At 41.5% G+C, this 27,537-nt stretch overlaps 1 protein-coding gene across 2 annotated transcripts; it reads right to left on the reverse strand.

Moving 5' to 3' along the window:
* Positions 1 to 1,254: 1,254 nt before the first annotated feature.
* On the reverse strand, positions 1,255 to 26,064 carry LOC139544139 (ERO1-like protein beta). 2 transcript variants are annotated; one of them, XM_071350929.1, is made up of 16 exons: positions 25,551 to 26,064; positions 22,499 to 22,618; positions 20,365 to 20,448; positions 19,928 to 19,969; positions 12,210 to 12,292; positions 11,970 to 12,043; positions 11,181 to 11,301; positions 9,753 to 9,799; positions 9,248 to 9,262; positions 9,109 to 9,135; positions 8,165 to 8,257; positions 7,488 to 7,734; positions 6,169 to 6,238; positions 5,538 to 5,624; positions 4,562 to 4,695; positions 1,255 to 3,420 (listed from the first exon to the last, which is right to left on the reverse strand). In XM_071350929.1, the coding sequence occupies exons 1-16, from the start codon at positions 25,719 to 25,721 to the stop codon at positions 3,360 to 3,362; spliced, it is 1,476 nt and encodes a 491-aa protein (XP_071207030.1). In that variant the 5' UTR covers positions 25,722 to 26,064; the 3' UTR covers positions 1,255 to 3,359. The 2 variants fall into 2 exon arrangements, with proteins under 2 accessions (XP_071207030.1, XP_071207040.1); XM_071350939.1 differs by lacking the exon at positions 25,551 to 26,064 and adding an exon at positions 24,371 to 24,583.
* Between the last annotated feature and the right edge of the window lie 1,473 nt (positions 26,065 to 27,537).

Raw genomic sequence — 27,537 nt, forward strand, 5'->3', positions numbered from 1 at the left:
GGATGCTTTTCTGTAAAGGGGACAGGACGACTGCACCGTATTGAGGGGAGGATGGATGGGGCCATGTATCGCGAGATCTTGGCCAACAACCTCCTTCCCTCAGTAAGAGCATTGAAGATGGGTCGTGGCTGGGTCTTCCAGCATGACAACGACCCGAAACACACAGCCAGGGCAACTAAGGAGTGGCTCCATAAGAAGCATCTCAAGGTCCTGGAGTGGCCTAGCCAGTCTCCAGACCTGAACCCAATAGAAAATCTTTGGAGGGAGCTGAAAGTCCGTATTGCCCAGCGACAGCCCCGAAACCTGAAGGATCTGGAGAAGGTCTGTATGGAGGAGTGGGCCAAAATCCCTGCTGCAGTGTGTGCAAACCTGGTCAAGAACTACAGGAAACGTATGATCTCTGTAATTGCAAACAAAGGTTTCTGTACCAAATATTAAGTTCTGCTTTTCTGATGTATCAAATACTTATGTCATGCAATAAAATGCAAATTAATTACTTAAAAATCATACAATGTGATTTTCTGGATTTTTGTTTTAGATTCCATCTCTCACAGTTGAAGTGTACCTATGATAAAAAATTACAGACCTCTACATGCTTTGTAAGTAGGAAAACCTGCAAAATCGGCAGTGTATCAAATACTTGTTCTCCCCACTGTACGTTAATTTATTGGTGATGTAATGGTGAAAAAAATTGTATTCTATATTTCTAAACAGGAAGTTTTTTTTTTATTGTAATTTGTAATGAAGAAAGTTTCACTGATCAGATGCTCTATTTTGTGTCCTCTTTTCTGTCTGTATCGTGGTCGGTATTGACACAAACATAAATAAAAGGTCATTTGTGGTGACAGCTTACTTCCTGTTCTTGATTTAGTCACTAGCTGAAACAGAATTGACCCCAACATTGTCTACAATTTCGTTTATGATGAGGTCAGAACAAGTACAAATAACACAACAGAACCCTTTTCAGGGATTGTTGCTAAAAATTACTTAAAAATATTAAATTAAACGTATAGAGCAGGGGTACGAGGTCCGGAGCCTGCTGGTTTTTGTTCTACCTGATAATTAATTGCACCCACCTAGTGTCCAAGGTCTAAATCAGTCCCTGATTAAAAGGGGAACAATGACAAAACAACACAGTGGAACTTGCTTTGAGGGGTGTAAAGTATACCTTTGTTACAGTGAGGTCAAATAGTATTGTTCCGAAAGTGCTTGCACATAATAGATCATGGTACAAATCTGAAAAGATGCACAAAGTTTTGAATGACAACCAGAAATATTTATTCAAATAAATATAATCAAATAAGAATACACATCAATACAGGTGCAACTATATATATATAGAGATTTGAAAAAAGTTCAGTAATTTTCCTTTTACAAATAGTACAACTTTCTGGGTAATCTGAATATGTTACAAAGGCAGAGCTAGCAGAAGAGCGTTGAGATCATTGGAGACAAAATGGTGGATTTCATCCAAGAAAGCAGGCTCAAGCTTTTTTTATGATGATTTTTTTTAAACACTTTTTTGGAATTTAAGGCAGACAAGTGGATTGCACAGGACGTTCTGGTGTTTTTGAAAGCATGCGAGGCTCAGTCAGACACACACACATGCACGCACGCTTTTCCTCTAAGATAATATTTTATCTATTTCCTTCATTTTAAGCAAAGAAGGAACAGCTTGTTCAATCTCCATAGCGTTCACTTTCAAGGCGACATTAGCGTTCCTATTTATGTTAGCATAAGCATCCGGCAGCTTCCACTGACTCAATTCCTACTTACTGGACCCCATGTCTACCTTTGTTTGATTGGATAGAGATCTTTCTTTTACAAAACATGTGTTACAAAGTATTACACAGGTATTGTATGGCTACCGATTGTTTGATCTTTGCACACAAGTCAATCTTCGCTTGCGACATTTTCTAACCAATGTTACTCAAGGGGGTGAGGATGCACAAACTAAAAATGTATCTGGCGGAAAAACTCAAATGTGCTTTGACATGATAGAAAAAAAGGCAATGTAAAATCTTTGGTCCACATGGTGAAATAGCTACTTCAGACAGAAATAAAACATGTATAGTGTGTGGAACGTTAGGGCTGTTTTCCTAAAGAAGTTAAATCCGCTTTGTGTTTTGTTTCCTTGCCACGATACTAACGAGTATCGCAATACTGGTATCGTCCAAGCCCTAAAGGGTATGACAGTATAAAAAGGTTGTGTGACGTTAAATGCCATTACACGTATCCATTTTGAATTGATTTACATGGCAAGCTCACCAAGACACCCCAGTGAACTTGACCATCACGGGGGAACAAATCCCACTGCTTGTTTCGAGTTGCTTCTTTTCACACCATTGGCTGCATTCTCCATTATACTTTAACAGTACTCTTCTCCCTCATGGCAGTTTCACAGGATGACGGCTTATTTCAGTGAACTATGAAACAAATACTGGTTTCGCTTTTTCATTGCCATGAAAACACCTCTTACACATTTGGGATTGCCGTCACCCTGGCAAGTCTCGTCTCTCATAAAAAACTATAAAATAATAGGATAAGAATAAAACACCATGAACCGTTCTGCCACCAAATAGAATAGGCTTGAGAGAAGTAACGCAAGCGTATCGTTGTCAACAGATGCACAATTGGCAAATTGTTCCTTTTTCACATTTAAATTAGGCTTTATATAATACATTTGTGATGCGCAGAAAGACTGGATTGCCACGTGGAGATGATGTTTAAAAACACCGCTAAACAGTTAAATGCACAGACAAAAGCAAAAAGCAGACAGCCGCTCACATAGACGTTCGTTCAATACATGCACTCACACAGAAAAAAGCTTACACCTCTAGGATATCAAAACGCAGTATGCTTATCAAGTTTGTGGTCGTAAAAGTATGGAATGAATCCTAGTTCTCGTTATCATTTAGCTGCAACTGGCGATCAACGACAAACAAGTACTCTCTCACAAACACACAACAATAACAAAAAAAACACACACCAATAACACACACACACACACACTCACTCACTGATGGGTCTAGTTCACAACTAGTATGCCTGAAATGGTGAACACTTTCACCCACAAAAGTAAAAACAAACATTTAAAAACAACTAAATTAAATGAGGTACAGATTTCTCACATTGAGCGCTATGCTCTATGGAAAGACGAGACCAAGATTTAGAAAGAAAGGGAGAGAAGGAGAGTTATACATAGAGGAAGAAGGAAGGAGGGAGGAGGGGATGGGGGTTCAGTGTCTGTCCTGAAGTCCCTGAACTTGGTCTTATTCTGGGGAGGAATAAGACTATTGCAGTTCCCTCTGGGCTGGCTCCACCTGGTGGCTAGGAGGTGGTAGTGCTGTTGGAGGGTGTTACCTCTTCTCCTTCAGCAAGGCACGGAAACTATGGAGCTGGTGGATGCTTGTGGAGAGCCTAAGGGGAGAAACAGAAGGGGGAGGAGATGGGGAGAGAAATAGATTGAGAAACTATTTATGACAATGTATGCAGTATTTGGCAATATTTACTAAATGTATGTTATGCTAATAGTCATTTGAAATGGCAAGACAGAGAAAGCGCGAGAAAGAGTGTGAGAAAAAGAGAGAGATGCTAACACTACTTGAATGTACCAATTCCATAGCACATGGTTTATGAACTGATACGCAAAACGATGCCGGATTCAAAACTTCTGATTTTTCAATTCTTGCAACCAATAGAATGTAATATATATGGGGGACTGTCCATATGTAGCTTGTTTTTGGTCACAGGTCCAGTAATGGTTGAAGAATTGCAACATTTACCTGGAGCTAACGCTGCAGATAGTGATTTGAAAAGTCATAATCAATAATAATAAAACAATTTTTTTTGCAAATAGTATTATATTATACTTTTAGCAAAAAAATGTATCTTTAATTTACAATCTGTAGAAACTATGAGAATAGAAAGGTTCAGAACTTTTGTGAAGCATCACAGCACAGTTGAAAAATATATGGCAAATACATATCCAATATGGATGGTGTTAAGAGATAGATGGGAGGAGTTGAATGGAGCAGAAGGGTGGGACTAATAACAACAAGATAACAAATGCAAAATATTCTGTGTCTGTAAAATGTATATAGGTTCAGAACTTTTGTGAAACAGCACAGTAAAAAATATATGGCAAATAGAAAAAATCTAAATCAAAAATAGATGGGAGAGGTTGAGGAAGGACAGGACTAAAAACAAACAAAATATAACTATTGTAAAATTGATTGTGTCTGTAAAATGTATATAGTGTATATACGCTGGAAGTAGAAGCCTGAGTGTTGTTTTAGTTTAATCCAATTTGGGGAGGGGTGGTAGGGTTAGTGGGAAATAATATGAATCCCCCATCATGAGGCCAACTGTGTTCATTACGCACCAAAAGGAGCAAAACAGACTGAAACCGAAGGACTATCTGGATTTTTCCAGCATGAAATTATCATTTTTGTTTTCTGTTTTAAAACGTTTTCCATTGTGTGCCCTAATGAACACCACCCAGTTTCCAAGGCAGTAGCACCAGCCATAAAGACACAACGTGTATAAAAGTGGTATCAACCTCCCAAAACCGTTGAGCAAGGCCACTATCTCCTGCCGTGTCAGCTGGAAGCCCTTAGAGGGGCTGTGTTCCGGTAGATTCTTGATCTCCTTCTCAGAGAAGAGGATCTTCAACGCTGTGCCCAGCCCTTGGGTCTGCAATGGGGTGTTGGGAAGCAATGGGTTTATCATGTGAGAAAGCCTGAGATCGCACACACGCCAATCCATGATCCCACGTGGTTTATTGGTGATAAGGTTTCATGAGCGTCTAATTGTTTTAACGTTTCTCATACCTGGTCCTGCACACTTTTGATTCAACTAATCATCAAGTCTATGATTAGTGGAATCATGCGTCTTCTTATTAAGGCAAAAACTCAAATATGCCCTGGGTCCCCAGGACCAGGATTGAGACACTGACAAAAGGGTTGAAACATTGTCGCCCATGAACCACATGGGAGCGTAGATTTCAATGTTCAGAGTCTCTTTTTACCTTATGAACATATTTGATATCCAGTAAATGCTCAGAAACATTGGATGTGGATACTGGTATGTAATATTTTCCTGTACATCATCAGATCTAACACTGTCCCACGATATAGGGTACAATTCCATATTGCTTCTTCCTCTTGACTTTACTCAAAATTGATTGGTTTTGGTTATTGTTCTAAGGGTATTATTACTGCTTATAAATGGTGCCCGTGTTATGTGCCCGGATCAGTTTGAAATCAGAAAAGTAGCCTTTTAATTAAGTCTTCATACATCAAGAATTTAATATATATTTTCTACAGTATGTATTAAACTGAAGCAAGTTGCACTGTAATTTGCAACGTAACTAAATAACCCTGATATGAAGAGAAATAAATGAAAAATCGTCTGATCACATCCACAAATAGCACTCATTGCATAACAGCTAACTACAGCACAGCACAATAGATAATGGGTAACTACCGCTAAAAATAACCACGGTGACACAGGACAAGAGGCACAAAATGGCGTACCTGTAGCTTCCCCCACAGTCGACATTTACTGCAGCCCACACAGTCCATGATCCGGGAGATGTTTTTAAAATGTAGCCGGAATTCCTCCTGGTAAAAACGGGGAGAGAGACGGGAACGTTTCAGCCTTTGCTTCCTGTGGGGGTATGAGCTAGGCTCAATGTGGATAAATAGCCTGCAAACACCTGCATTCATTCAGTATAATTTGAACAGATTTAGTCATAATCAGTGAGGCTGAGGAATTAAACACACACACACAAAGTCAGTTGTCATTAGCTTAGCTATTATGACTTCATGTCAGCCTAAATGTACAGTATGTAGGTCTACTAGGCCATAACATGGAAGTGTCAAGTCAAGATCAATGGACATAGTGCATAAAAAACACTGTCTGTTGACCGAATACTAGCTCCTTTAGTTAGCCACTCGTGCAGTGAGCTAGCACAAAAATCTGCATAGACACATCTGCTCTCCACAGTCCAAATTAAGTCCCACTGTACAAAGCTATGGTAGGGACCAAACCATTGAGATACGGGTCAAACCTATTCTACGATTTGCTTATGGCAAATATAAGCATGTTAGTTAGCATTGCTATGTGGTACTAATAGTGAAATGAAAGTGAGATGCATGGACTCACCTTCAACATTTTTGCTTCGATCTTCTGCCCAGCAAACATGGACTTCTCGTCAAAGTGCATTGAGAAAGCTCTGGGAGACGAGAATAGACGGTTATTTCAAAGCCAAGACAATATCCGCTCGAATTCAGTCAAAACCGACCACTTGAACTGAAACTCATGGTCTCATTGAAGCCCTAGAGTTCAGTAGGGCGAAAGATCCTTAAGACTCAATTGGTCTTGTGGCCTGGTTGGTCTAGCTGTAATGCTGCAGCCTCTGGCGCATGTCTACAGTGTCGGCATAGGTTTGAATCCAGCCTACGGCAAATCTATCCACCTTCTCTCGATCTTTCTTCACTGTCACCCTCCTCTCTCAACATCTCTTCTATAAATATTTAAAAAATATATACTACTGTTCAAAAGTTTGGGGTCACTTAGAAATGTCCTTGTTTTTTAAAGAAAAGCACATTTTTGTCCATTAAAATAACATAAAATGGATGCTGGCCTTCTAGGCAGAGTTCCTCCGTCCAGTGTCTGTTCTTTTGCCCATCTTAAAATTAGATTTTTATTGGCCAGTCTGAGATATTGCTTTTTCTTTGCAAGTCTGCCTAGAGGGCCAGCATCCTGGAGTCGCCTCTTCACTGTTGACATTGAGACTGGTGTTTTGCGGGTACTATTTAATGAAGCTGCCAGTTGAGGGCTTGTGAGGCGGCTGTTTCTCAAACTAGACACTCTAATGTACTTGTCCTCTTGCTCAGTTGTGCACCGGGGCCTCCCACTCTTTCTATTCTGGTTAGAGACAGTTTGCGCTGTTCTGTGAAGGGAGTAGTACACAGCGTTGTACGAGAGCTTCAGTTTCTTGGCAGAATAGACTGACGAGTTTCAGAAGAAAGTTCTTTATTTCTGGCCATTTTGAGCCTATAATCGAACCCACAAATGCTGATGCTCCAGATACTCAACTAGTCTAAAGAAAGACAGTTTTGTTTCTTTAATCAGTACAACAGTTTTCAGCTGTGCTAACATATTTGCAAAAGGGTTTTCTAATGATCAATTAGCCTTTTAAAATGATCAACGTGGATTAGCTAACACAACGTGCCATTGGAACACAGGGGTGATGGTTGCTGATAATGGGCCTCTGTACGCCTATGTAGATATTCCACAAAAAATCTGCCGTTTCCAGCTACAATAGTAATTTATAACATTAACAATGTCTACACTGTATTTCTGATCAATTTGATGTTATGTTAAAAAAAAAATGCTTTTCTTTCAAAAACAAGAACATTTCAAAGTGACCCCAAACGTTTGAACAGTAGTGTATGTAAAATAAATAACAAAAAACTAACTTGGTCTCGTTGAAGAACTGCAGCAGTAACTCTTTGGTGGCTCGGTCCTCTTGACGGTCACCCGTGTACAGGTTGACGAAGGCTCGATCAAAGTAGGGCGCCACCTTGGAGAGGGCGCGCAGCTCGATCAGGTAGAGAAAGTAGAGGTTCTTGAGGCGCCGCGTACCCTCGCCCTTGGTCTCGGCCGGGTCGAAGCGCTGGCGGAACTCCTGCACATTGGGGCCCCACAGGGACTTGTCCCAGCCCTCTGACGAGAGCAGGAGTGAGTGAATAGTGAGGGTTACATTGATGTTGGCACAACGTTATGATGACGTTAGGGTGAACAATTGGGACCACTGATTTAGAAACCTTTATGCATTGACGTTACAAAGTAAACACAGTGAATCAGTTATACAATGATAAAACAGACCCATATGAAAGTATCCCAATACAACACCACTTACAAAAGTAGAGTAAATATACAGAAAATGCTCAATTGGTTTCACAAAAACACCAATACACCACACACATTACTACAACCAGAGATCGAATCCGCCACCCAAATTGCCATGGTTCATCATCAAAATTGCCATAGACTCGAGGTGCTTCTTCTATTCTAAGAATTATAATTATATGACCATATAACGCTGGTGACTGTTTTTGACATCTATGGAGAGGAAGTGGTCTGTTTTTCCTACCGTCCAATAGGTACTCTGCACACAGGTGGATGTTTATGCTGCTGTGGAGACCAGAGATGAGCCGGTAGAACACCCTCTTCTCCAAACACAGACCTAGAAGGGAGGAAGGGGCGAAAGAGACAGAGTGTGTAGAGGGGTGATGGGAAGAGAGAGGGGGAGAGGGTGAGAGAAAGAGAGGAGAAAAAATGAAAGCTTGAGACATACACACACACACACACACACACACACTCCTAGTTCAGAAAAATTCTGCCATCACTGTGTATGCGTGTGTTGTCGACTCATCACATTTGAGTGACTAGAGTCCCCTCCTCTTGGTCCAGTAAGGGTGTCTGCACGTCACAGGACATTCACAACAAAGGCTTATTTCATAGTCTTCGCTATACTAGAGCCAAGGAATGGAACTGTGTAGCCCACCCCAATAGGTTTCCACCCCTACTGTCTGCCTGAGAAAAAAAAAACTTAATGAAGGCATACAAAGTGGCCACTTTTTTCCCTATATTGTGCACTGCTTTTGACCAGAGCCCCCAAATGTAGTGCATCATGACATAGGGAAAGTATGACATTTGGGATGCAACCTGAGAGATGTTGAAAACCCATTGTCAAGAGAAAAAGTTGAAGAGAGAGAGTGTCTCGGCTGAATTAGTTTGGATGCGAGTGGCTGTTCTGAGTGGTGTGGTTAAGGGGCATTCGACGATGACACGTAACATTCAATTGATTCTGAAACGACTAAATAACCCCTTTCTAGTGGAATTCATTTAGAAGTTTCTACCTGTCCTGTGGTGTCTTATACAGGGAAATGACTGTAGGTTGTAACAGTGCTGATACAAGATGTACCACTGCTTCATTCCAAAATATATTGTGTATTTGAAGTGAAAATAATGCTAATTCGAAGAGAATTTAAAAAACATTTGATGAGATAAAAAAAATAAAAAATTAAAGTTTACCTTCCAGCCAGTTGTAGAAGCCTTCGCCTGCACGGATACAAGACGACAATAGGCCTTGTGTCAGTTTGCATTCATTAAAGCATATTATAAATAGCACAATTCAATATACATAGATTAACATGCATAGATTCCAACTTACCGTCATCATCTCCTCCTATGGCAATGAAAAAAAATACAAAAGAGAGATGAGGACAAAGGCATGTTATACACGTACTGTGGGCTATTAATATTACACATGCACGAGGACACGCATTCACACAAACTTCTGGGAGGGGAAAACTCTACAGTTTTTACTTATGAATAACTCAAGTAACACTACAAGGCAAACATGAACAAAAACACTGCTATAATTATTACCATCAACGATCTATTACCAGCAGGTAAGCTGATAGAGAGGACAATATCTATTACACAGAAGCTGAATATGCACACACACATTTCTAGAAATGATTCTGGAAATAATATAACAACTATTATTATAACCTAATAGCGAAGTGAAAGCATGTGAATACAGAGGGCAAATGTAAAACAAAAATAGCTGTCGGTTTAAGTGTGTAAAATACAGGCCATCCTGACAAGGACAATGGAGACAAGACAATCCATGATGGTGAATACAGGCTGCAAGCTAGAAGAGCATTCCTTACCTCTGGGCGGAACCAATGGGTTAAGGGGCCGGTACACTGATCTGGGCCTGCAAACCACAAACAATGCACAATCAGACCCTATACTGGATTTATCACAAGACATACAGTCAGGTCCATGATTGTTGGCACACTTGACAAAGACGAGCAAAACAAATTGAGAAACAAATACTATAAAATAAATTTGACAAATACTGAGCTATATTGTATCTTCAAGGTAATTGGGAAATTATATTATTTTACACTAATACAATTGATGATTGGCACCCCTGTTTAATACTATAGCACCCTCCCCTTTTTCTAAAATCCTTTGAGATTAGAGAACACAGTAGCAGGGATCTTAGACCATTCCTCCATACAGAATCTTTCCATATCATTCTCCTGCTCTTATGGACTTGCCCTCTTCAATTCAAATGACAGGTTTTCAAATGGGGTTCAAGTCTGGAGACAGATGACCATTGCAAAATGTTGATTCTGTGGCTAACCATTTCCTTGTGGATTTTGATCAGTGCTTCGGGTAATTGTCTTGCTGGAAAATCCACTTGAAGCCAAGGCAGAAGCAAGTTTTTTGGCTAAAATGTCCTGGTACTTGGTAAAGTTCATGATGCCGTTGACCTTATTAACAAGGGCCTCAGGACCAGTGGAAGCAAAACAGCCCCATAACATCAAAGATGCACAACCATATTTTACCATAGGTATGAGGTACTTTATTGCATATGCTTCCCTTTTTTGATGCCAAACCCAGCACTGGTGTGCGTGGCAAAATAACTATATTTTCATGTCATCTGACCATAGCTCCCCCTAGAGTTTGATAGGAACCTGTGCTATGGTCAGATGACAGAAAAATAGAACTCTTTGGCCACGCACACCAGTGGTGGTTTTGATGTTGAAAAACAGAAGCATATGCAGACACGTGCCTTGTAGCTGCAGTAAAATATGGTGGTGGATCTTTGATGCACACACAAGATTCTGCACACACAAGACTCTGTATGGAGGAATGGTCTAAGATCCCTGCTACTGTGTTCTCTAATCTCAAAGAATTTTAGAAAAAGGGGAGGGTGCTATAGTATTAAAAACTGGGGTGCCAATCATCAATTGTATTAGTGTAAAATAATATAATTTCCCAATTACCTTGAAGATACAATATAGCTCACTATTTGTATAATTTATTTTACAGTAGTTTTTCTCCTATTTTTTTTTGCTCGTCTTTGTCAAGTGTGCCAACAATCATGGACCTGACTGTACATCAGCCCATCGAAGCGAGGGAAGAAGCTGAAATATTTCAGCTGGCTACAGATTAGGGAACATGTCCCTCGTGGTGTATGTGAGTGGACTGTGCGCAAGGAGGCATGTGTGAGATTGAGTTAATGTGTGTGTAAAACTGCATTCAGAGGCATGTGCACAAGTTTCTTTTGTGTGTGTGTGTCTTACTTGAAGCAGTTTTCCTCGTAAATGCTGTTCCACACTCTCCAGGCTGAGGGGCCCTTGTAGCCAGTGTAGCGCTCTGGGTTTAGGAGCAGGTCCACATAGTCTGCATCTGGTGACGTCTCATCTGACAGAAGAAAGGTGTGAGAAAGAATGAGAGAACATTGGGATGGATGGATAGATGAATCACTTTCACCATTGAGATACACCTTATAAAATCTCTCTTGTCAATGTTAAAGGGGTATTTGACCCCAATAACAAAATTTGTCAGATGTTTTCACACCTCAAAAAGTGACTGTTACACTAAATGCACACTATTTGCGGAGACGCTCCTACTAATTTGAATGAAACCTGGATGTAAGGCGCGCATCTTCACGAGAGGCTGGCGTTGCTGAGTGTATAGTCTCAGACACCCAGAACTAAATATTTTCGTAATTTGATCAGATGCTTGATTATGTTCTGGGGGGGGGGGGGGGGGGGGAACGTGTTAGAAAATACTCTAACGAGACTAGAGAAGTCTCCACCTCTCTAAACATATACTCTCAGACAGTCACATGCATTTGTCCATCATAGATTACTGAGCGTGTAATTAAGTTCTGGTTCTATTTTCAAGATTTGTAGCGTAGCTCACGCCCAAGAACAATTGATAAAAGTGGTTCTCACACACTTGCCCCTTCCAGTCTTAGAAGAAATACACCAGCCTCGATCCCATATGAATGGAAAATATAGACTTTTTAGACGATGCCTATAAGTCTCTTAGGTGGAGAATTGAAGTGGAAGAAAAGTGGGCCTTACCATCTAGCTCACAGAAGTGGTCCTGTGCGTCATCATGCCGGGCCCAGTCCTCAAAGGCCTCTTTACTATAGTTACTATAGGAGGAGGAAAAGTAATACAGAAAACCACTCTCGGACAATGCTTTCATTCATCTGAAATAACCACCATGTTTTGCAGTGTTGGTTTAGTGATTTCTTATCAAAAACAGATGCCCATGTATGTATGAGGCCTTTTAGGGAAGTCGCATGCGTGTGCTCTTACCTCAGGGTGTTGTTAATGGCCCCCAGGTCTTGGGCTTGTTCACAATCTACTATGTCTGTGTTGGAGTTGGCCACCTGGGAGTACTGGCCACAAGGATAGAAAGAGAAAATAGCATTAGCATTAGCTAGAAGAAATAAAATAACTTTAAAGAAAAACTCTGTAGCCTAAGAAAAATGCTCCAGCTGGGTTGTTCAATTGGATTTAAATCACTTTTTGATGGCACCCCTTCTGATTTGAACAAAACTTTCCATACATATTTGCCCATGGTTACTTTTTGGACCTGAATGCCAAAACAGATAGACGTGCTCAATGTTGAACCACTTCGCATGCTCTCACTACTGGTGTCACCCAGGGCTCGGTTCTAGGCCCCATCCTCTTTCCTCTCCATACACCAAGTCACTCGGCTCCATCATATCCTCTTATGGTCTCTTCTATCATTGCTATGCAGATAACACTCAACTACTTTTCTCATTCCTCCCTTCTGACACCCAGGTGGCGACACGCATCTCTGCCTGCCTGGCAGATATCTCAGTTTGGATGTTAGCCCACCGCCTCAAGCTCAACTTCGACAAGACAGAGCTGCTCTTACTCTCGGGGAAGACCTGCCCGCTCCAAGACGACTCAATCATGGTCGACAACTCCACGGTGTCCCCCTCCTAGAGTGCACAGAACCTTGGCATTACCCTGGACAACACCCTGCCGTTCTCGGCAAACATCAAAATAGTGACTCTCTCCTGCAGGTTCATGCTCTATAACATCTGTAGAGTACAACACTTCCTCACACAGGAAGCGGCGCAAGTCCTAATCCAGGCCATCGTCCTATCCCGTATGGACTACTGCAATTGTCTGTTTGCTGGGATCCCAGCTTGTGCCATCAAACCCCTGCAACTTATCCAGAACACTGCAGCCCGTCTGGTGTTCAACCTTCCTAAGTTCTCCCATATCACCCCACTCTCCGTAGACATTGGCTACTTTTTAAGTAAATACCTGTAGTCAACTTGTGCATTACGTTAGGACAGGTATTCCCAAACTGGGGTACGCGCAATGCCGTCGAGGGTACGCCAAATAAAAATGTGATTCACATTAAATAAATAAAAATCTTCACATTTTCAAACAGTACATTTATATTTTCCAACGCGGCTATACATTTGGGTGAAGTTTTTCCCCCTCGCCTGAGTTGCCTCGTTTCACTGCCGAAAATAAAATCAAACCATCTAGTGTTCAGCGAAATAACAACAAGATGTCAAATACAGGTAGCGTAGTCAAAAATTGTACATCCAATCACATTAACCATTACTCTCTCACGGGAAACCTTCACTCTTGCGCAGACATTTAGAAACGAAACATAACAATTTGAAAAGAAGGCCACAGGAGTTTTTGGAACGAGAATAAAGACGACTTTCAAATAGTAAGACATGTATAAAAGCAACAAATACCATTAATAAGAAGGGGCTAGAAGCGTCTTATATTGTGAGCTACCGAATGGCTAGGACAGGCAAGCCCCATACTATTGTGGAGGACTTAATTCTTCCTGCTGCTGCAGATTTGGCTGGGACAATGTTGGGGGGGAAAAGGCCCAAAAAACTATACAGACAATGCCTTCATCAAACAACACTGTTTCACGACGTATCAGTGACATGGCAGGAGATGTTTTGAAACAATTACTGCTTCGCATACAAGCCAGTGAATTATATGCGTTACAGCTGGATGAGTCAACAGACGTGGTGGGCCTGGCACAGCTCCTGGTATATGTCCATTACGTTTACGGGGGGGGGGGGGGGGGGGTCAATTAAGGAAGACATCCTCTTCTGCAAACCATTGGAAACCAGGACAACATGAGAGGATATTTTTAAAGTACTGGACAGCTTTGTGACATCAAATGGACTTTTGTGGCCAAGATGTGTTGGTATCTGTACTGATGGCGCAAAAGCCATGACAGGGAGACATAGTGAAGTGGTAATGCGCGTGCAAGCAGTTGCTCCCGACGCCACTTGGGTACATTGCATAATCCCCCGAGAGGCTCTTGTTGCCAAGGGAATGCCTGACAGCTTGAAAGACGTTTTAGACACTACAGTGAAAATGGTTAACTTTGTTAAAGCAAGTCCCCTGAACTCTCATGTATTTTCTGCAGTATGCAATGATATGGGCAGCAACCATGTAACACTTTTACAACACTGGTTATCAAGTGGCAAAGTATTGACACATTTTTTAAATTGAGAAACGAGCTTGAAGTTTCCATTCTGACCATAACTTTCACTTGTCTGACAGCTTGCATGATGACAAGTTTCTCACACGACTGGCCTATCTGGGTGATGTTTTTTCTCGCCTGAATGATCTGAATCTAGGATTACAGGGACTCTTCGCAACTATATTCAATGGGCGGGACAAAATTGAGGCTATGATTAAGAAGTTGGAGCTCTTCTCTGTCTGCATTACCAAGGACAACACACAGGTCTTTCCATCATTGTTAGATTTTTTTGTGTGCAAATGAACTCAAGCTTACGGACAATGTCAAATGTGATATAGCGAAGCACCTGAGTGAGCTGGGTGCGCAATTACGCAGGTACCTTACCGAAACGGACGACACAAACAACTGGATTCGTTATACCTTTCATGCCCTGCCTCCAGTCCACTTACCAATATCTGAACAAGAAAGCCTCATCAAAATTCCAACAAGAGGTTCTGTGAAAAATGTAATTCAATCAGAGGCCGCTGCCAGATCTCTGGATAGGGCTGCGCTCAGAGTTTCTTGCCTTGGCAAATCGCGCTGTTAAGACACTGATGCCCTTTGCAACCACATACCTATGAGTGGATTCTCGGGCCCTCACTAGCATGAAAACTAAATACAGGCACAGACTGTGCGTGGGACATTATTTAAGACAGACTCTCTCCAATACAACTCAATTCAAGCACACCCTTCTCATTAACCTGTGGTGAGTTATTCACAATTTTTTATGAACAAATAAGGTTTTATATGTAAGATGGCTAAATAAAGCGCAAAATGATTGATTATTATTATATTATTATTTGTTCCCTGGTCCTATAAGAGCTCTTTGTCACTTCCCATGAGGCGGGTTGTGACAAAAACTCACACTTATGTTTAATAAATGTATCATATAGTGTGTGTGTGGCAGGCTTACAATGATGGCAAAAAACAACATTTGAGAGTGCGCTGACCCTGGTGCTTGAAGGGTCATGTTTGAAGGGGTACGGGACTATATAAAGTTTGGGAACCACTGCGTTAGGAGATAAAGAACATTGCGTTCATCATTTCATTTGTCACATTATTATGTAGCTTACAGTAGTCCCCAGTCACGTGTCACGTGGTGTTTGTTTAAAGCACACAACGAGAGACCCTTGTGAGTCCCTCACTGTCATGCAGCATGCGCCAACTAAATGTTTGCCAACTAGATATTTTATAACTATTAAGTTAACTGTGCTAAATACTCTGCATTTGGTTTTTAGATGGTTTAATTTTATTTTTGGCAGTGAAACGAGGCTACTCGGGCGAGAAAAAAACCTCAACCAAACGTTGGAAAATATAAATGGACTGTGAACATTTTTTTTTTTTTTTCTGTTTTGAAATGTGAATCACATTTTTATTTGGCGTACCCCAGTTTGGGAATACCTGTCTTATAGGGAAGACAGTACGACTAAAGGAGTCTGTATTGAAAACATGCCCATGTCAAGGGAGATACCCATTTAGGCCATCCCTAGCTGCTGGGCTGCTCAGTCCTGGCCCTGGGGGTGTGCCGTCCTGTGGGTTGTCACTCTGATCTTGGCCTAACACAACCGAAACTAATAATTTATTGTTTCGCTAAGATCCTAAAGCTGAGTGGGGTGTGTTTGGGGACTGCAGGGTGTTGGACCCCTAGGGACAAGACAGGGCGACATAGCTATATTGTGTGCAAGTAAAAAGAGCTCACAGTACTATTAGTCAGAGATTGAGATTAATGAGATTAATTATATGGAAAAGTTGCGGTTTCTGTGTGTTAATGTATATTTAAGGTGTATGTGGTTTTTTGTTTTTTTGTTTTTTTGTTTCCAAAACTTTTCCTTGGAATTAAGAAAATTAAAAAGGTGTGAACTGGGAAGGAAATTGTGTTGAGAGTTGAGTTATTGACTAGACTGGTGGGGGTCAGGCATGCAGGTGGCTCGGCCTGGTTGGTCGTTCTGGCTGAAATTTGATATAGAGGATTTCTTAATGAAGACAATTCAAAAGTCTGTGTTTTTTAAAGAGTTTGTTCGGTGCAACACAATATTTATTATTGAATTACCTTCGATCTAGCTCGTCTTATTAATCACTTCAATTTAATAATGATCTCCTACCTAGCTTGATGACTGTGGGCATTTTTGCTTACTTTTTTGTTCTAAATAGAGATGGCATATTGAATTGTGTAAAAATGCAGGCAATTAGCTTTAGATGCCCCAAACAACTTCACCAGGTTATGTCCCCCCCACTTCTAAAACTAAAGTGGTGACCCTGCATGCAACAAACTGTGAGTAGCGTTTTTGAGTTACTTGTATAGTTTAGGTAAGAAACTGTACAAAATGTGCTCCTTTATGAGGATCCCTTAGTATTTGTTCGCATGTTGTTAGCATACTGGCGAAGTGACGTTTTTTTATATATATATAAATACCTGCAGTCAACTTGTCCACTTGGTAATAGATAAGCCAGATTGCGTTCATCATTTCGGCCATTAAATAATTTCTCATTATGAAGCTTACCAGTACTAGTTCCCCAAAAACAGCAGTTTGAGCCACTCGTGTTTGTTTACAAAGAAGCACAACGAGCAACATGGGTGAGTCACTCCTGCAGCACAACGTAAGTGAGGTGATCAAGTTACACTTGTATGAAATTCACTACTGTTTGCCAGCTATATATCCTATAACTATTAAGTTATCTATAAATAAATTCTCTCCAGCTGGGTTTTTACTAACTTATTAATTTTGATAACTTGCTAATGTTAGCTTGCAAGATCAAGCTTCTTGGAGCAGCAGAGAACATCCCCTCCTGTATTAAGATCCCTGCTGCCTAATATTTGTTTTGTGCGTGCTACAAACTGTGTTTTTCAATATTTGCATAACTTTGAGCTGGGTTGTCTGTCCTAATAGTAAATGTTTGCATGCGCTCATTAGCATTTACCTAGCATCCGCTATGAGTATTCCTTAGTACTTGTTAGCATTTTGTTAGCAATTTTGTTAAGTGACATTTTAGGAGCTTTTTTTACGTTATAATTATAAAAGCGCCCCTTGGGGGCACTACCGGTAATACAGTATATCCCGGATGGCACAAGCACGGTGTGAAGGTATGGAAATCTGGATACTGCTCAACACTAGGACATATCCCTGCAATTTAACTGGTGCATCGTTTATATGTTAATTGAAATGTTTACTTCCAATTACTACCACAAAGATGGCCACTAGTCCACCCACCATCAAATGTCAATTGAAATGTCTACTCTATTATCTCTATTTCAATAGGTTTCCTATGGAAGATTGGCAGTATAATTTAAAACAAAATATATTCTTATTTAAGTCTGATGTGTGGACCTCCAACCATCCTTGTGCTACCATTTATTTGAAAGTTGACATTTCAATTGTATTGCCATTTAAGATCATGTATCACCCAAAACACGACACACAACCTGTATTCAAGACCATGCAGATGCTGCCACAACACAAACACCTCAGATGATATAAAATCGGGTCTAAGATAAATTTTGTTTTACCTAAATGTTGTATGTCATTGTCACAAAATTATACAATAGTTTGACAACCCTGTCTATAATTTAAAAGCTTATATCAAACTCAACCTATCTTTTCCAGTGATGAAGACATGGATGTCTCATGGTAGGGAGGGGTATGCAAAATGGGTCATCTTTGAGCACCTCTATCTCCTAAATGTTTTTGGCATTCAAGCCCAAAAAGCTACTTTCTGACCACTTCTACCATAAATATGTATTAAACATTTCGTTAAAATCAAAAGGGGTGCAGTCAAAAGGTGATTGAAATCAAATGGAACGACCCATCTTTGTTATCAATTAGGCTAGGCTAAATCCGTCATTTAGGGCTCCCTACTCTGCATACTTCAACTTGAGTTCTTCACACACTGTCTGCAATAGGACTAAACTTTTTTAATAAAAAGTCAGTCAAGAAATTAAATGCCCGAGGGGCTAAACAAATTGGTTAAGCTAATGCCACTAGCAACGAAGCATTAAACGCTAAATAAACAACTCTAATGTGCACAGTCAGCTAATGTTTCGTCACGACCTCACACACAAGCACCTGCTGTGCTTTTCCTGCGGCATGGCCACGTCGCCAGCCACATAGCGTCTCTAGCCAACGCTGCCTAGAATATGCTAGACAGTTCTCCCTCTGTGCCTTCAGCTGTGGGAGAGCCCCACCACACCTCTAACTGTGAATTAAATCAGCCTTTTGCCTCACACGTCTCCAGTAGCACACTTAGCGCTAACCCCTAACACTGGGGGTGATGTGGCAAAAATCCTCATACAACAGACCACACAATAAGGGACCAGAGACCTCGGGAGGTCAAACCAGATGTGGCTAATGAACTACTGTACAGTTTTGAAGAGCTGTCTGGCTTAACGCTGTTGGTCGAAAATCTATGAGATGGGGTTGATTTCATTAAAAGGTGAAAAACAAACCTTGCCCTGTACATAATGTAGCCTATAGCCATGTAACTATCCCTATTATGGGTATAGCCCCTCCTGGAGTGGAAAGTGTGAAAAAGCCATGGGACTAAATACACCAAACTAGGAGCCCATTGAAAAGCTCAACCGACGTGTCCAAACATCAACTTTTCCCACTAACTAAAGATACAGCAGGATTTGACCTTGACTGGCAATCAGTCCAGATGTCCAACAAACACTGGTGGGTCATTACAAGATAAACAGAAGGCACTACGCCAGGGTCGTGTTCATTAGGGCACATAAAAAAAACACTTTGCAGAAGAGAACAAAAACAAGCATTTGTAATTGGACAAAATCAGATAGTACCTGCCGGTTTCACACCTTTTCGTGCCTACTGAACACGACCCAAGTGTTCGCCAACAAACATGTCCCTCGCTTACCCCTACCACAGGAGATAGCCAGGAGGACAGAGAGTAATGAGCGATTTCAGTGGCCACTAAGTATGGAATCAGCAGCCAAGACAGACAGAGACTGCATCCCAAATAACAACCTATTCCCAAAGGCCCAAAGGGTTCTGGTCAAAAGTAGAGTATTATATAAGGAATAGAGCGCCATTTTGGACATAACCTATTCAGAAAGTGCTTGAGCAAGCACACACACTATTTACCTGGCCACACTGTGACAAGGCAAACAAACGCTTGCTTCTCTTTCCTATTTCTGTCTGCTCTCTAGAGGTAGCCTAGCCTACATGTACATAACACTCCAGAGACCCTCAGTTAAATCAGATATAAAATAGAACATGTTTTAGAACATATCCAACTATTATAAATCCTTCCAACCATCAATTTACACAGTATTATCTGTTTAACTTACTCCTTCGCCCTAATTCTTTTAAAACATAGTAAGCACACTCCTGTTTCTTTGCCATATTGCATGAAAATCAAGAGTGCATATGGTACATTCTCTGTCCTTTCATTTTAACGTGTTTGTAGAGTGTGTTTGTATTCATTACAGTTGAATGACTAAGTGAAAGTTGCCTGTCTGTCTGGGGAGTGACCGCCTTACCCTATTGTAGTTTCCAGACTTAATTCCCACTGGAATCTTGCTCTGTAAACAAACACACACAAAGAAAACCAATGGGACATGTGAAAATCACTGTCAACAACGCAGAACGCAGGTCATAGAGGCTAAGCTATAACTAACAGAAAACACAGATTAGAATACAAAGACTCGGGAAACAGTATATTAACAATTGTAAATTAACCCACTAGGGGTTAGGGGCCCTTGACCCAGTCTCTTCTTGTAGTCCTAGAACTAAAAGAATTAGAGTGATTAGCAATTTACTAATAATATCTCCACCTTGTTGTAGCCTACGTGGAATTTTCACCACATTGCCAATACTTATTTAACCATTTCAGACCTACGGGAGGTGCCTGTGGGTAATTAATACTAGAAGTCGATTTGGGGACCAACGTAGATAATTGTGGGTCGGTTGAACTGACCTCTGGGCAGGGCTCCACTTGGCAGTCCTTGATGGAGCAGTGGCCATCGTCGGCCCAGAAGGGACAGGGCCTATTCAGGTTGACCTGTGGAGAAGAAAAGAGAAGAGTTGGGATGGCATGGTATATGCTATGAAAGTGACTGCGTCACACAGAGATGTGATGTGTTGGAGACAGGCAAGACAGAACAGCTAGGCTAAATTCACTGTTTTCCCAATTCAGATTTCTATGTATGAGCATAAGTGTCTCAAATAACGATGTTAACAAATGACTCAGATTCTCTTTCCGTTGACGCGTTCCAGAGACGAGCTCCGTCGTATACGCCACAGGGAATAGTCGCTGCTGGTGACCTTTTTCCAGTCGTGCTCGTCATTGGATACGTCGACCTCATACGAAGGCGACGGTGTGAGGAGAATACTTCATAATTATAAAAAGGTGACACTGTCTGTGGGTTCAAAAGTGTCGCTCAGTCAATGGGATGGTGACTAGTAGAGCAGCAGATTACTAACCAGCGGTAGACAGAAACTTAATCGGATCATCACACTAGGGGCCAGATGAGTATTCTGAAAATATTAATGATGTTCCTAAGAGTCCATTCTTCCTTTTCAGAGTTCCTGATGGGATGTTCACAGTGGGAAAAGGGCAATACACACTGCCTTTAGAATGAGGTGGCTTGGTGTGTATGAATGGTGTATGAACGCAACAGCCGGACTCACACTGAGTGATTGTTTTTTTACTGCCTTTGTGAAAAGATTAAGTGACTCAATGGGCCTCAATGTTTCTTATGGATGCAGGTGTTGGGAAAGCGTTCGAGCAGTTATACAAATGTAACAGCACTCTGTCCCCTGTTATCAGAGAGAATGATATCATATTTGCATCAGGTTCTACATATGTGCAACTCGTAAGACTGTCTAGAGAAGCAAAAGAGGATGATTGGGAAAGAGGGATGACAAGGTTTGTCAGCACTGGACTGGACCTACTGTATTTCCCTTTAGGATTCAGTTACATCCACACGGTGATGTCATCCTCATGCATTCTTTCTAATACCTAGGTTTCAGTATGAGGAGCATCTAATTTTCACACTTCCTGTACCTGACAAGTATCACATACCATGATTAGAACACACGATTCGTTTTTGCTGTAACAAGGGCCCAAGCAAGTTTTTCCTGGTCAGGGTGTATTCATTAGAGCACACTGTTTTGCAATGGAAAATGTTTTGCAACAAAAAACAAGCCTTTCTTATAGAATGGTTAGCTTACAACGTCACAAAAATGATGCATAAGCATCAATGAGGCAGAAGGCCGTGTGGGGTTATGATTCTGAACAGTCAGATAGCTAGCAACAATAACAAGAAGCTGCCATGTTGGGAATCGTAGGTGGCTCGTTTTAGCTCATGTCATGCCTATGCTAATATGGCTAAAATTAGCTAGCTAGCTAACCAACAAACGATTTATTTGAGACCATAAGTGCTCATTTATATATTTTTTTCAACAATCTAAGCTAACCCCGTCTGTTTTGCTCCATAGTTGGGCACGCATTGGTTTTGTTGCTAAACAACCAACCCTATGGGACAAGTTCAGGTTAGTCCCGTCCTATTTCAGACCGTTTGCATCCATTTGGTTCCGAGTGAATACACCCCTGGACATTATAATGTAAACAAGAGTAGCACAATTCCAACAAGAACAGTAGTCCCAAGCGGAGACATCCTCTGCAAGACTAACACCATCATTAAGTTTCCTGATGACACAAAAGGGGTAGGCCTGATCACCGACAACGATGAGACAGCCTATAGGGAGGATGTCAGAGACCTGGCCGTGTGGTTCCAGGACCACAACTCCTCCTTCAACATGATCAAGACAAAGGAGATGATTGTGGACTACAGGAAAAGGAGGACTGAGCACACCCCCATTCTCATCGACGGGGCTGTAGTGGAGCAGGTTGAGAACTTCAAGTTCCTTGGTGTCCACATCACAAACAAACGAACATGGTCCAAGCACACCAAGACAGTCGTGAAGAGGGCACATGCCAGATGTGTTGTTACCTACCCTTACCACCTGGGGGCGGCCCGTCAGGAAGTCCAGGATCAAGATGCAGAGGGGTGTGTTTAGTCACCTCTGCAAGTCTATTTAGTACTTACCCTGTAGTACCTGAAGTAGTCTCTCTCGGTCAGCTTCTGAATGCGGGGGTAGATCTTGAAGTTGTTGAAGACATCGATGCTCTCGATGTCACAGAAGCAGTCATCCAAGACGCCTGTCAACTGAGGGAAACAACACGGAGAACGCCTTAAGAATTAAGGTTGTACACCAGTGTTAAAAAAATATATAACACAAAAATAGTGACTAAAATATTAATCAAACAACAATTTTTCAGTGGCAATTGACTACACCATAACTGACTAAATAGACCCAGGGAAAACAATAACTAAACAAAAAATATTGTTAATTTCAGTTGACTAAAACGAGACAAGACTAAATTATCTCTCTACATAAAATTAGACTACTAAGTGGACTGGACAAGTGTTTTTGGAGAGATTGAGAGCTTTTCAGTGATAAGCACAATTAATACTAACAGTATAGATGCTCAGCACGGCTCTGTTCAGCAGTGAGAAGAACCTGCCACACACACACCCTAGCCTACATCAGCTGGTGAGCTGCAGGTGAAAAAGCGATGAGTGTGGGCAGGTTAGGCAAACAGGCTCCGCTCAAGCGCCACCGCCGATTATACACATCGCACAGGTGACTCTTTTTGTTTCCCTGTAGCTAACCAGTCATCACCAGACACCCTTTGCCTGGTTAAGAAACACATGCTGCTTTACGAAATAAAAAACAATAGCAGCATTAAGTTTAATAGTAAAACTAGTCTAGCTTGTTTCTAGCCATTACCGCTCAAAATAAATTATCCATAATAACCGTGCTATTATGTTCAATCGTGCATTGGCGGGCCGCATTTTACATTCATAAAGCATATCATGGGCTATTTTAAAACTAGGCTACTTGCAGACCGGACCGTTAACCATTTGTTTAGGCTACACCTTGTTGGGGTGAAATTGCACAAAATAAAATAACACTCCGCCCTGAAGCAGCGTTGACTTGTCAAAGTGGCTATCGAAGGGTCTAATTAGGCCCTAAACCCTCCAAAATATTCCCTCATTCAGCTTTGGGACACTTTGGTGAAAATGGAGGGCCGTGGGGCGAGTGGGTGATATGGGATTCAGACAAAAAGGGGGGGGCAGAGAGAGGGACAGAACGAGGGCAAAAGATGGCCTGCAAATCTTAACTTCCTCGTACACACATTTAGCCTACTTTAAAACTGCCACATACTCTCAAACACCACAAAACACTTAAGCAGCATGATGACGTTTGTCCCAGCTGCCGGTTGAGGTTGTTGGCCAAAATTTGGTTACCAAAACATTTACCATTCTCCCTCCACCTTTTCATACATTTGATACCTGCAGACAACCGGCTTAACTCCCCCATGCATAATGAAATAGACAAACTGCGTTGGTCTGGTCCAGAAGACACCTAAGTCTTCCCACTCTCTCTCGCTCATCATAAAGTATTCAGGTCTAGACCCAATCAATGCAAATGGTGTTACAGAAAATATTTGTTAAACTCATTTCAGGAGTATATTCTAACTACAGTCGTATGAAAGGTATGTGGGTCACTGTCACCAAAGCAGAGACATTCACTATTTTTCAAGAACAAGTTGCACAAGACTGTATGTTGCAAGAATTCTATGAAATTAAGTTCTCTTAGCACTGTGTAGACTATTCAGTCACTTTCACATCAATGGCTGTGTGTCATGAGGAGAAAACCAAGTAGCCTATCTGACCAGCTGTTACTGACAACTAGTTTCACAAACTGGCTACTATACAAAGAGCAGAAAGACATTTCTCTTTCAGTTTATTCTATGTCATTGTGACAATATGTCAGAAATGTAACTAACAGTTGTACATTGACACAAGCATCATCATATAGCCCACAGCTAGAAACATAACCATATATCTGACCTCTGAGTGTAGCTGTCCAGAGAATGTGATGGGAAGCAGTGAAGCCATCCATAAGTAACAAAGTCCTCTGAGCATGCCGGAGAATTCAAAACCATTGAGTGGTTTCCCTGGTTGTTGTTTATTAAAATTATAGTTTAATTTGCCTATTTCTCTGAGGAGCTGCTATCTTTAACAGTAGTTTTAAATTACAAAACTAAGACCAGCCTTATGGACTGCTGTATCCTACTTCAACAGACAGGTGAGAGTTTGCCAGAGTTGATGGGACGACTCTGACCTAACCTGGGGATGAGCTGTCATTTCAGACCACTTATTTTCCTCGTGCATAATTCTCCTGCCCAGGCCTAGCCTCCAAACAAGTTTGTCTGCAGCTGTCAAACTTAGTCCCGCCTCTATACCTGACATTTGTAGTCTTCACTTCGATTCAAGGACATTTAAAACAAGTATTACTCACGGAAGAGAAGACTACATGTCCCACAAACTCATTGGAAGGAAACTTTAGTATGGCCAATCAGACGATACCACGTCTCGGGTCTTCTCATATTACTCATGTGAGTGCAATTTGTTAGAAATAATAAAAGGCACGTGCCATAGTATAAAAAAATGGATTGCAGTATGTGGGTCAAGTCAGCCGTCGATCACATACATTCATCTCAGTAGCTAACTAATTTCAAAAGTTGGCATGAATGACAAACATCAAGAAAACATACATAGCAATATAACATTGCACGACATAGGCATACAAACACGTGTGGGACTGGAAGTGGCAGATTTGGTGAATTAAAATCAGATATTCGCATGATAAGGGAAAGTTCGACAATGACAGGGGTAACGTTATTGAGTGGAGATGCGCACAAGCACGAGATATTGGTTGTGTCAAATTACACCATACAGCAATTACAAACAACTGTTGAATTCAGGAAATAGCTGGCTAAGAGTATCTTTATCCAGCCATTTTAACAAGTCAGTGTGTTTCGATGTGCAAGGCAAAATAAACCATATGATTAGGGTTAGATGTTATGCCCGGTTGTCCATAAAGTTGGATGTTAGGGCGCCAGCAAGCTATATTGGTATGATGACGTCAAATTAACGTGACAGTAGAAAACGCTAGAAGAATGTTCCTCCAACGCAGTCATTTAGCCTTCCTAAACGGACATTGATATTGCAAGTTGAATGTACTTACGTGACAAAAACAGCTCTGGTCTTGACTGTCAGGAGCATCTTCTTTGGAAGAGTATTGGTTGTTGTACGTTTTGACTCTGTTGTGAAACCAACCCAGAACAAAGACAAAGTCCCCAAATAACAACCACAACAAAACCAGAAGTCCGGCAGATTGTCTCGTGTTTTTTATCATCACTGATGCAAATGCAACGCGCCACGAAAAACAAAAACAAAGGACAGTTTTGAAATATAGATGGATAGTTGGCAGGCTAGCTAATGATGATGTGCTACTAGCTAACGTCGTTGGGTAGTGCGCACTAGCAACAACAAACAGCGGAGAAAAGCTTATTCGCTTGTCGTAATGATAAATGAAAGTCTCCAACCAAAGCTGACAGCTGTACGACTGTATCTTCAGAAGTAACTTGTGATAATGTCTAGTATCACCAGTAATCGTTGTAAATAATATTTACATATCCGAAAATCCCAAGTTTTGCCATCTAAAAAAACAGTTGTCGACCCGAGACGATTGAATAAAAAATCAGCTACGGAAAGCAAAGGGGTACAGGTGAAGGACGTACAGCAAAAATGAATAACATGTTACTGCGTGTTTTACATCCTGTGTGTATACATGTGAAACGCATTCATGTGACTTGTTATAATAGCCTAATGAAAATACACTGTAATTTGAGGCAGTGCAATTTTTGCAGTACTAGCTGATTTTCCTTAGGCCCTAAGCTTTAAAACATTGTCAGTGATGATTTGCACTGAGTTGGAAGAGGCTGGCCAAAGAGACAATATCGAGATCTCTGCATCAGACCCTCTTGGGGAAAGGCTGATTGGCTGCAAGGCTGTTTGGTGAAAGGAGGAAGATGCTGATCCCTCCTCAGAGAATGGAGACTCTTCCTGGTCCTTTGCCAATTTTCCGAGGTGTGAGTAGGAGGTCCTCACTCTGAAGGAGGAAGGAGTTCCTGTAGAGCAGAAGCCAGTCCAGGTCAGCCTCCCCCTGTCCAACCAGCTCATCACAGAGGACACTCTGCTTGAAGTGGCTGAAGTGGAGGACCATGATGATGCCGATGACACGGAAAATGAGTCTTTCTCTACTGCAAAGCCAAAGTTCTCTGCCTGGAAGAGGTTCCTCAACTACCTGAGGAAGAAGACGAGATCTTCCTCAGAGCAGACCCCAGGGTGGAGAACCTGGACCAGGACAGGCTGCTGGATGCCCTACTGGCAGTTGTTTGAACTGTTCTGCAAGAGAAAAATAAAATGGCATTCTATTTTGCCTTGCACATAATAATAAATAAAAAAGTGCCCTTTCCCACCTGGACAAAAGAAACACCTACATGAGAATGCTATTCATTGACTACAACTCAGCATTCAACACTATAGTGCCCTCAAAGCTCATCACTAAGCTAAGGACCCTGGGACTAAACACCTCCCTCTGCAACTGGATCCTGGACTTCCTGACAGTCTGCCCCCAGGTGGTAAGGGTAGGTAACAACACATCTGCCACACTGATTCTCAACACGGGCCCCTCATGGGTGCGTGCTCAGTCCCCTCCTGTACTCCCTGTTCACCCATGACTGCATGGCCAAGCACGACTCCAACACCATCATTAAGTTTGCTGATGACACAACAGTGGTAGGCCTGATCACTGACAATGATGAAAGACCTGGCAGTGTGGTGACAGGATAACAACCTCTCCCTCAACATGATCAAGACAAAGAAGATGATTGTGGACTACAGAAAAAGGAGGAACAAGTACACACCTATTCTCATCGACGGTGCTGTAGAGGAGCAGGTTGAGAGCTTCAAATTCCTTGGTGTCCACATCACCAACAAACTAACATGGTCCAAACACACCAAGACAGTCGTGAAGAGAGCCAGACAACGCCTATTCCCTCTCAGGAGACTGAAAAGATTTGGCATGGGTCCTCAGATCCTCAAAAAAGTATACAGCTGCACCATCGAGAGCATCCTCCTGGTTGCATCATTGCCTGGTATGGCAACCA

The sequence above is a fragment of the Salvelinus alpinus genome, chromosome 2 (assembly GCF_045679555.1).
Source record: "Salvelinus alpinus chromosome 2, SLU_Salpinus.1, whole genome shotgun sequence".
Taxonomy (NCBI): Eukaryota; Metazoa; Chordata; class Actinopteri; order Salmoniformes; family Salmonidae; genus Salvelinus; species Salvelinus alpinus.